At 43.5% G+C, this 11,303-nt stretch overlaps 1 protein-coding gene across 1 annotated transcript; it reads right to left on the bottom strand.

Moving 5' to 3' along the window:
- Nucleotides 1-2,789: 2,789 nt before the first annotated feature.
- On the bottom strand, nucleotides 2,790-11,095 carry PRICKLE1 (prickle homolog 1 (Drosophila)). Its single transcript, XM_009701019.1, has 7 exons — nucleotides 10,970-11,095; nucleotides 8,416-8,529; nucleotides 7,481-7,618; nucleotides 6,788-6,991; nucleotides 6,069-6,255; nucleotides 5,065-5,928; nucleotides 2,790-3,646 (listed from the first exon to the last, which is right to left on the bottom strand). Exons 1-7 carry the CDS (start codon nucleotides 11,087-11,089, stop codon nucleotides 2,790-2,792), a joined length of 2,484 nt encoding a protein of 827 aa, XP_009699321.1. The 5' UTR covers nucleotides 11,090-11,095.
- Between the last annotated feature and the right edge of the window lie 208 nt (nucleotides 11,096-11,303).

Here is an 11,303-nt window from a genome sequence, read left to right as displayed (position 1 = left end):
CTGCACCGACAGCCATGCCGCTCAAATCTGGCTGAGTAGAACGGGGGACGAGGAAAGGCCTCTGTCCACTGCCAAAGCTGCCAGCTGAAAACCACCACCATGAGCAGCGGTGGTGGGAGGTGTCACCAGTTACGGGGCTCGTTCCGAACTACCCGGAGCCCTGGCAGGAGCAGCGAGTTCACAGGGCCCCAGCAACGACACCTTTAGCCCTCAGTTATCCTTGGGTCTTGTGTAAGGGCATGGGGAAGAGATGCTACCTCTTTCAGCTCATCTATTTTGAGGTTTAGAGTTAGCTAACGTGAAAATTAACTCTGAAGATACGTTTGTGAATGACACACTTGAGAGATCCGTGTTCAATAGCTGGGTTTTCCTTTTTAAAGAAAGTATTAAGAAGCTACTAACAACCCTATGGAGAACTTTTATCCTCTCATACTCCGTAAGATGTTGCGCTTTGGGCGAGCACACGTGCTGTACCTCAGGAGATGGTGTAAGGTCAGAACTACTGGTGGAGACGTTGCTCCACGGGACAGTGACTTGCTCCAAAAAGGACGCAGCAGCAGCAGCGGCACAGCACTTCCTTTCCCAGGATCCTGGTTCCCCGTATTTAGAAACGCAGGTAAGAATGGAAGGTCCCACTCATGGCTGGAGCAGCCTGGGGAAAGCATTAAGAAGTCAGCGTCTCCCCTCGGGCCCCGCCAGCCCTGCGGCTGTACCAGACTGAAGCACAACCAGCGTCTGGCTGCCAGGAAAGCACGGTGTTCCTCTGGGCAGCTTTCCCGTACGCAAGACTTGTTTGTACTAGGCAAGTGCCTTAGATGGTGAATACCACCTCTGGGAGTAAAGGATCTTTTGGTTGGTTTACCCTGAAAAATAGAAGCAAGTTTAGCCCTGGCAGTAGCTTCACTGGCTTTGGTGTACGCCAATACTCACGTGTCCGTTCCCTCCCTCCCTTCTAGCTGCCTTCCTTGCCAGCCTTCGGTATCCTCCAGAAGGGCAAGCCCAGGTCAATTTGCCAGGCTGTTTTGGTAAGAAGCAGCTGGTATTTCAATAATTACTTTTCTTCAGGTGCTCGGAAAGCCAGTGGCTTTAGCAGTTACTATCTATCTCAATTGGCAAATGGCACCATTAATTCAACTAACAAATTTTGCCCTTTATTTAAAACAGTGGAAGAAATTTATTGTAACTGAAAATAGCTCCTGAGCTCCTGCTCCACATCTGAGTTGAAGGTAACTTTCAAGATTACCTCTACTTTATAGTTTTTTGCCAGCTTGCCTTCTAGAACCACCCAACATCTCTCTCCCTTCATGTAGGCGAACTTCAGAAACTATTTTTGGGAAAGGAGGGCAACAATAATAATTAAAAAAAAAAATCCACATTCACAGGAGTTGCATATTTGTTGTACTGATATATTCCAGGCTTGTGTGGTTTTTACATTTATATAGTTTACATTTTGCTTGACCCATAAATAACACTTGCAAGATTAAGAGGGCCATAGTTTAGAGAGTATTTACATAGCCCCACCATGCATACAGAGCTCTTAATACCTAGCAGACAAAACTAAGCTGTTTTGCACTAAACATTTTTCAACTTAAAACCCCTGACTAAGATACAAGCAATAGTTCATCCATAATGCTGCTGTTAAACCCCTAACAAATCTAGTTTGATATCGTAACAAACTTCTTCAAATTCAGGGATATAAAAATACTCAGCTTTTAAAATTTTAACTGTACAATATGTACATTAGTATTTGCACTGTTAAATTATGAATACATTTAAGCCTATGAAATACTACATTATAAATATCAATGGTTTTTGATTTAGAATTGCAGCTAATACATTTTAAAACCTGGATAATGCATTTGAAAAGACACAGTTTTGGAGCCTAATCCTTTAAGCCCTTATGAAAGTATCTGTTACGCAAGTCGATCCACGGGCTCAAAGGGGGTCGCACGCCTGAGCAAAGGGCTCCGGCCCTCGTGCCGCCCGCTCGCGCTGCTGGAGGGTGGGCGGCCCGGCAGAGAAACCATCACCGCTCCTTGGCAGCTACGGCCAATTCCAGCAGCTGAACTAATACCTTCCTTTCAACAGGCACCAAAATAAAAAGAACCCTTACAGAGGGATGGAATTCTTAAAAAACTGTGGAGGGAAAAACATGAAAGTTAAACGTATAAACCGTTTACTGCTGCTTTAGGATACGTCAAGGCCTCAAGCATTTCAGCTCCCACATTCTGACTTTTGCCTACTTAACAGTGGACTCTTTGGAAAAGGTGTGTTTTCCCAAATAAAAAAAAAAAATAATTCCAGTTTTTGTAAGAAGACTTGAAGAAGGAAGAATGAGCTTTGTCGGCAAAGAAAGGGCACAGCATAGAGCCTTCTTTTTCTTGGCGGTAAGAGGAGAAAGTCAAAGATCACCCTGTGTGGATAGAGCTACAGCACAGGACTGACAATTTTATTTATTGATCTTTGCTGAATCCCCTCTCTCTCAGATAATTCAACATGGTGAAGAGCGAACATTAACTAAAAAAAAAGGTCTACAAAAAGTCTGTGTCAAGAACTGCAGTAACAACAGTATTTTGACAGCTGAAAGAGTATGTAAACCCAGCAATATCTGAGCAGATCATCATTTGGCATGGTGATGTTTCTGAATGTAAACTCTGGCAGGGTTATCATTTCCACTGGCAAAGCATTAAGAACCTTAGCAACTTGCCTAAGTACAATTATTAATATAAAAAGATGTGGTTCAAACTGTAACTACAGAGTTGACTGGTCTTCCCAACTGTTAAAACAAATTAAGAAATGATGCAATTTTTTCCTTTGTGTCCCCTCTTCTTCTTTGATTTGGTTGTCCTTTGTCCAAACTGAGAACTAGATAACGCAGTAGTTGGACCAGAAAGGTCATCTGTATAGTACGGGTATCTTAGTGATCGTGGCTGTGGAATTGGCTGTCCTAGAAAATATCCTTCCTCTTCAGAATCGGATGAGGAGGATGAAGTTGAACACCAGGAGTCATCATCTTCACCATACAATCCAAAAAATTTATCAACAACCTGATTCCGCAGTGCATAATCAGACCTAGTGTGGGCATATTGTCCATACAGCTCTGCATCTTGAATATACGCCCGAATCTCACGTGAGCTTCTATTTTGAATAAATTTTTCGTGATCCTGAGGGGAGTAATAACGAAATCTCTCTCTTGGAGAGCATCTTCTTTCTGTGGCCAAGTTAAGTGCATTATCTGAACGAGACTTCCTGCTTCTTCGACGATGATGAGAAGGCCGATTTCCACGCTCTTCAAAATGGTAAACGCGCCTACGAGTCCTCTCGCTCATCGGAGGCTGACGTATTTCAAGATTCTCATAACTTCCATTATCAATAACATCATCTGAAAACTTCACTTGCTGTGGTCGAGACTGGGATTTAGATCTTCTCAGTACAGGCATGTGCACTGGCTTTTCCTCTGGTAAGACCTTTTCCGGACACAACTCTGAGCTCAGACTCTTCAAGGACTCTGTGCTCCGGTGGAGCATTGAAGAATTCAGCGTTCCCATGTTGCTCATCTTCTCACAGTCCTCCACCTCCAGTTCTTGGAAAGTTTGCAAAGAGTAGAGGGATGGCCGTGGCTTGCCTTCTCCATCCATTGAAGCCCCTGTGGTGGGAATGGAGAGAGGAGGAAAAGGAAAATGAGAGAACTATCAAAGAAATAAGTATTATAACAAAATATTAAACATTTCTTTTCAGTAAAGCAGACCTTATTTGTGGGTTTTGGAACTATTACCAAAAGGAGTAGCTTCACAGAAGAATAAGCTTTGTTTTGACTTAAAACATTTAAGTATTAGCTCCAATTACGAAAGAATTAGCTAACATTAGGACATCAAGAGCAGAAGAGGTTTAACGAGTTTAAGATTTTTAAACAGCTCCAACACACATACAGCTAAGCCTCTAAGAAAAAAGAATTACTTAAAATTATTCTACAGTCCACGTTTGCTGTTATTAAGGCTAAAATATTTCACATTTCTGGTATTGCCAAATTCAATATTCCAGCTGCTGCTACAGGAAAGCCAGGCTTACTGCCTCGCAAAGCAGGATCCTTGCCCTCCAAAACCCACCAGCAGTAAGCTGGCCTGGTTTACTCCAGGTTTGTGTGCAACGACCCTTCATTCCCACAGCAGCAGTGTCGTCTGCCCTGTGACATTCCCAGGCACACCACCTCTACTTCCTCTTCCTCCTCCTCCTCCCGCACCCCCTGAACCAAGCTCCCTTCATCAGTCCCTTTGTAACCGCCTGGGCAACGCAGCGTGCGGCCGGGCCTGAGCTTCGCGAGTAGCTACAGTAATTCAGGTGACTGGAGAAGAGGACAGGACAACTTTTTAAATGGGTCTCCCATACCTAACCCCCAGGTTTGGGTTTTTTTGCAGGGAAGTAGGAAAGGAAGGTTACACACATGCACGCAGAGACAGACACTTCCATATCTGACTTTTATCCCTTTGGGTAATTTCAATCACGTTTGACAAGGAGATTCACAAAAGTGGATTATCAGTTTCTCTTTAGTCAATGCAGAAAGATAATCTCATAAACCTCACTTCCCAAGGCTAAGAAGTCTACCATCCTTTCCGATTTTCTACATACTTTTACAAGCAAATCAGGGAACTACCTAAAGTCTTTTGCAGATTATCTTTAATATTATCCTAGTCTGTAATGCACTTTCTTGTACTTAAGGCATGGAAAAAAATAAATCTTCATTTGCTTAAAGCGGTGGTTTGTATATAACAAATGCATAGTTCAAGATCGTTCTTACTCTCTTTAACATTACGGATTTTTTTTGTTATAACCAAAGGAAAGAACATTCAAAAGGAAAGGAGAAGAATTTAAATAGGATTCAAGTAGCAGAAATGTATCTTGTGGAAGAATACGTGCTCGATAAAAGCCGTTGCCTACTTTACATGCAGCTCTTGCTACTAAAGCTTTTTAGACATCACAGGTATGAAAAGCCTTAGTTCAAAATACTCCAACACGCATGCTTTGCTTGACTTCTCCATCAAAACCATTCCTTTTTTCCCCCATTACCTGTTATGTTAGACAAAGCCAAAGAATCCATTGAGTCTCGAACACTTTGCTCTTGCTGTTTGAGGTCAGACAAACATTCGAGTGAACCTCCATACCACGGCGTTTGGTCGTGTTTGTATCCTGATGCCCCATGTTCCATGTCTAGCTCCTGGATTTTCCTGCTGCTCGCAGGGCCTGGGTGGCTGCCGTACGCGGAGTCACCCAAGCCATCTTGTGACTGGGCCCAGTACATGTCTGGCTGATACTTCTTACTTGCCAGGCTTGGATTATTTTTTTTCAAGTCCAACTTGCTCTTGACCATGCTATCAGAAATCCAGTGTTCACTCGACCTAATGTCTATGTCAGCAGGCTGCTGGAAGAGGCTTTTATCACCAAACTTCAGAAGAAGTTGAGTCATGTAGTCTTCATGTTCAGCCCATTCTTCAGGGTCTTCAGGCATTTCTTGCTCTACTCTTCCTTTCCAGAAGTCTTCATTAACAAAGCTCGCCTCTTCCCTTGAAAGGCTTAAGTCATCCAGCTTACGAGAAAGAGTATCATCGGCGTTGCCCGAGAGGCCAGGAAATTTGTAATTGAGGGCCGGTGACAGGAGGAGAGACTGGCGGCACTGGTCGGCCGACCGGCTGCTTTTTCCCATGCGGACACTCCTCCTGGAATCTCTGGATCGAGCAGACTGAAATGCAGAATCAGAAGAGTCGGAGGCATGAACATCCTCTCCCAGGCTGCAGGTTTTCGAACAGTAAATCTGCCCTTGCTTTGGAAGGAAAGGGCAGCCAAGCAAAGAGGTCTTGCACTGAGCACAAGAAAAGCAAGTCTCTGTGGCGTGCCAGTGCTGTCCATCATAGGTCATCTGAGCATGGTCAACACCTGGAAAGGGAGAAAAAAACAATACTTTGGGTTTCTCTAAAAAATTACTTGCAGAATCCACGCTTCTGGAAGGTGAAACGATCTCATAAATCGGCTTTCCTTTACTTTGCAAGTTTAATGCTGAAAACCGACACACTTACCAATGTGTTCCCCGCAGGTCTCACAGTATTCCGCATACAGAGATTCAAAACAGTTGCAGCAGAACGGTCGCCCATCCTTCATGATGTATCTCTGGCCACCCAGGATTGTTTCACACTCGAGGCAACAGAAGTGCTTCATGTGCCAGTGGCGACCCTCAGCTTCTGTACACTCATCAGCAAATATGATCTTTTCAGAGATAAAAAGTAAACTTTTAGTTAAGTGGCCAAAACTTTACCTTGGGAGTTACAGCATGCAAAATATCCTAATTGTGCAGTTCAGACGCTAAATCTATTTCTATCTAGCTGCCTTTTGAATACAAAGATAGAAACAACAAACTCCCATGGCAACTGTGGCATTCTGGCCTTTTCTGTAACAAAAAAACCACCCAACTGTACGTTTTAAAGCCAAAAAAACCCAAAACATAACCATTAAAGAAGCTGCTATCAGGATGGTATTTTGGAATATTTGTAAAGATCCTTTTTCTAATTCAATCTACAAGATGGAATTATAAATACAAACAGGTATGTGCTTTCCAAATACCATCATATTGCTTGCAATTTGACAAGAAAGGAAACGCCACTCAGCCTTCAAACACACCCATGCAGCAGAGTCCTGACTTCTTACACAAATGCCTCTGAAGTTAGCGACTGCCCAAGTGAGGCACTTTGTTAACTGAACCACAGGAGTGGAGACTGCCTGTAAAATGTGATTTATTTACCTCATCGCAGGCTGAACATCGAGGTTTGAGAAGTTCAGCGTGGTGTCTGCCACAGTGAATTTTTCCGTCTTGGTAGAAGTAGATGAGGTCAACGAGCAGCTCGTTACACGTGAAGCACACAAAACACGAGGGATGCCAGCACACACCAGGCCCAGCTCTCGAGGCAAAAACTGCGACTTCGCCGCCGTTTACTTTTGTACCACACTAGGAACAAAACCAGAAAGTGAACACACTTCCCGTCCCAAACTACTAGCTTCTGGCATTTAAACTAAGCTAAACCACCAAACCCAATAAGCAGGTTTTGTTCCACAATTCTGAGAAGAGGGGAAAAAAACATTCTCAATTTTGGTCTAGACAAACTCTGTGCATCAACAAACCTTTTGTGAATAGAAGTTTATTTCCTACGTAATAACATTTTTAAGCATATGCGCCTGTTTTCATTTGTATGAGTCAGCAACAGGGTTTTTTGAGTAGGAAATATATCAAAGATTCAGTTCATTCCCAGTATCAGCGGCTGCGTTTTGCTTAAGCAAGCAATACCTTCTTTCTATTGACACGCAGTTTCAGAAATAATCTTTTTTTTTTTTCTTCTGGTGTTCAGACATAGGCAGAGATAAGCTTACATTTAATATTGAGATCCTGCAGTTTTACATTACTGACCCGTGAGTGGGCTTGCGGCACCAGTGGTATTACCTGTTCACAAACCGCGTGCATCACCGCTCTCGAGAGCAGTTTGATAGTGCCTCGGCCAAGTGCCTCCTTTTTGCGCTGGGAACTGAACATCTGCAGTTCCTTCTTTTCTTCTTCACTTAAAGACTGGCAGTATCTCACCTTCCAGTGAAAACACAGGAGAACTTGTTTTAGATGCGGAGCTTTTAAAGTAACAGATTAATAAGTGCATATACACGAGAAATTCATCAGGCATGTTGGCAATCATCATTAAACTTTTCCAACTCGTCTTCTCAACTATCTTAATATTTAGCTGCTATGGCATAACCCAAAAGTAGCACGGAGAGAGATTTTTGCATTACAGGAGAAAAAAACCCACCATACTAAGCTACGAAGTTGTCTGGGCGAGAAATAACATTTTAAAAAGCCAAACCCAAACCGGCTGCTCTCCTAAACTACTGGAATGAACCTAAATCAGCCATAACATTGTCCTTTAGATTTATGGCTAAGTGCCCACAACTACGTATTGCAGTCTACACAAGATCTTAAGTATTGACACCCCCGCCCCCCTTCCTTACAAAGAGCTTGTTTGTTATTTCCACTTCTACTCCAAATTACACCGCATATCTGAGATGCAAACCTTTTACTATCACAAAGCATCCTTTCTGTGCGCTACAATGCAATTCCAGGAATTTGTAGGTTCCTGGTAATTGGTGGGTGGCTGCAAACACTATAAACCCAACTTGTGTTAGGTTTATGGCAGTGACACCAGCCTCCCGACAAGCAAAGGCAGCGTCCTCCAGACAGCTCTTGTCTGCAGGCCCGGCGGCCTCACGGCTCAGATGCCCCGGCAGGTCACCGGTGAGGCTGCTCATAAATACACAGGGAGGTAATTCTCCACGTCGAAGCCGCACGGGGAGACCTAAGCCCTGACGCTGCATCCTAAATTCCGTATTTACCTCATTATCGTGGGGTGGCAGCTGATAGAGGAGTTGTTTAATTCGGTGCTTCTCCCCAGGGCTGTTAACGTAAGGGACCTTCTCCTCCGGCAAGCAGGCGAAGTAGAGCTGGACCTGGGCAGAGAAGGCAGAGCTCAGAGCGGGGCACCCACCGCCCCACGCACCGCGGGCGCCCGCAGCTCCTCTTTGCCGCGGCGCTCCGTGACCGAGGAAGACGGTTACGCTACGTTAGACCTGCGACGGGGTTTGTGCTGAAAATACGAGACCCAGATGAGCCAGCTCAGCAAACCTGAATTGTCTCTGATAAAACTAGCACCCGGCTGCTGAATTGCTCTTCTGGAATGCAATTTGCAGTGACAATTAGGGGGGGTACCGTAAATTATGCACATTTAATGTTCTCATTATTCCCGCCCCCTTCGGGGCTGGTCAACAACCCTGTGGAAATTCCAAGTTTCCCTCTGCAATTTACCACACAAGGCACAGAAAACAGCCGCTAAATAAACAAATTTAATTTGCTCTCTGCCTTTGACACGTTGCTGAGACAAAAGCTGTTCTGTAGCCTCCTGCTGATCAGGTTCACCCAAAGCATCAGCTTTCATTGCTTCCATGTGGGCTTCGGGAAGAAGGTGGAAACATCCTTCCCCTGGGGGGAGGCTAGGTCCAGCCACATCTCAATCAGATGCAAATCAACCACAAAACTTCCACAGGCTTCATGGTTTTGATAAAGAAATCAATATTAAGTGTACACACCTATCAATCTTTTTTTTTTTTATTTTTCTGAGAAGAAAATTATGACAGGAAAGCTGTAATGAACACTATGACAAAGCCCAATGGCAAAAAATATTTTTGTGGAACAGCTAGATTTATTGTTTTTCCTATGCAGTTTCCAGCTTGTCACGAGGCCTGGGGCTGTAAATAAGAGCCGACTATTGGCAAAAATATTACTTGCCGTCCAGATTTAAATAATGCCTAGGTCAACAGCTTATTACTGTGCAAGACAGATGAAAAAGAGCAGTAATCAGTCACTTGGCTCAGGAAGCAATCAAAATTGTATGGGAAAGGTTGTACGAAACATGACGTGGTCTTCATTTACCCAAAATTCAAACATCAGAAGTCTACTGTAAGGCCACTTACTACTGACCGTATTTCAAGAAGCTGCAGGAAAAGATAACGTGCAGTAAGACGTGAAGCTTTAAAGATACTTCATGCCCTTTCCTCAAGTTTATTGCGCTGTTCTCAAAAGAAGTCATTCTTCTTGGGAAAAAATCTTTAGTGAGTTTGAGCTAACTGGATTATGAGGATATTTTAGGGCATTTAATTGCTCTGGGAGTATATTTGCTTGCTGTTTACCTTAAGGTCTGATTCATCAGGATTCTTATATACGCTTAAGTAAGTGATAAAAAGAGTTTCCCTTCCTCAAGTTTATTGCGCTGTTCTCAAAAGAAGTCATTCTTCTTGGGAAAAAATCTTTAGTGAGTTTGAGCTAACTGGATTATGAGGATATTTTAGGGCATTTAATTGCTCTGGGAGTATATTTGCTTGCTGTTTACCTTAAGGTCTGATTCATCAGGATTCTTATATACGCTTAAGTAAGTGATAAAAAGAGTTTCCCCAAAAATAGCCCATTATTTGCCATTCCTGCTGTTACTTTATTCATCATTAAGAAAATCTCTGCATAGCAAAACGGAGACATCTTCTGCACCGTCCTCGCTGTGGACCGCGTCGGCCTGCCAGCTGGAGGGGGGTTGCTCTGCCTCCGTTAGCAGGGGCTACGCAGCCACCCTGTCCCTTTACCGCCAAAGTCAGAGCTCTGGGTGTCACCCAGCAGACAGCTTCAGCACAGCTGCAATATCGTCACGTAAATGAGTACCACCAGAGGCTCCTTTTGATCTCCCATAGCAACTTGCTTATCAACAATTTCACTTTTATTTCCATTACCGTGATGTTATAAAAGATAAAGGAGGAAGGGGAGAGTGGAAGGAACAGCCCAACCAACCCACGAGCATCGGCTCCAGAGACCGTACAAGAGAAATCCTGGCAGGAACACAGTTATTTAAACAAGTGTAAAAGACGTTACTACTTGTCACAGTGACAGAACACTTTCGTTTACACACACTGAAGTAACGCACAGGTTCTAGATGGCGAGTGCCTCATTATTTAAAGAGCTGTACGAGTGCAGTGAAGTACTGGCCAAGTACCACTATGCCACGAGGTATGACGTGAGCTTTAACGTAACCTAATAACTTATCACAAAGAGAGAGCAAATTTCTATGCTGCTTTTAGACTTGACAGTGCATACCTCTGCGGCACATACTTACTGAAAAATCTTGACTGGGAACTGTTTTTAGAACACAAAAATCCTCCGTGTTGAGGATTTTAAGCTCCCTAAACGCAGCCTCATTGGAAGAGGAAATAAAACAAGAAGTGAATAGTTTGAGACAAATTTAAGTTTTATATATGATAAGGATTTAATTAGACTTGTAGAGGCAGCGTATCGCTCCCTCGGACAGTCCTTACAAGGCTTATTTTAAAAATGCAGAAGCACAGTTGGTACCTGCTCCGGTCTGAGGCCTGGGGGGACCCAGGCATATTCTTCCAAGGCACAGCCAGAGTCATCGTCTGATGTTGAGCTTCGCTGACACCCAAAAACAAGGTTATTGGCTTTGGGCTCCATCTCCAATGGCACAGGTGTGAAGCGTTAAATATTTCAGCTGCAGCTCATCAAGCAATTGATCTGGAGGAAGAGATTAACAGCACTTTAATATATCTGAACGTGCAACAACTGATTATCAGCGTAAATGATCTTATAACAGTTTAGTATTCCTTGTGTTGCCCAGAACAATAAATGATTGAAGCATCATTACAACTTGCTACAAGCAATTCAAAAG

The sequence above is a fragment of the Cariama cristata genome, unplaced genomic scaffold (genome assembly GCF_000690535.1).
Source record: "Cariama cristata isolate BGI_N322 unplaced genomic scaffold, ASM69053v1 scaffold40535, whole genome shotgun sequence".
In the NCBI taxonomy this organism is placed as follows: Eukaryota; Metazoa; Chordata; class Aves; order Cariamiformes; family Cariamidae; genus Cariama; species Cariama cristata.
Note: the sequence above shows the minus strand (reverse complement) of the source record. Positions and strands in the feature narration are given on the sequence as shown.

Coding starts and splice junctions, on each gene's coding strand:
- PRICKLE1 (XM_009701019.1), bottom strand. CDS start 11,089: ATGGAGCCCAAAGCCAATAACCTTGTTTTTGGGTGTCAGCGAAGCTCA. Junction 8,530..10,969: donor CAGGCCTCAGACCGGAGCAG/GTACCAACTGTG, acceptor TTCTCTGCCCAG/GTCCAGCTCTACTTCGCCTG. Junction 3,647..5,064: donor GGCTTTGTCTAACATAACAG/GTAATGGGGGAA, acceptor TTCCCACCACAG/GGGCTTCAATGGATGGAGAA.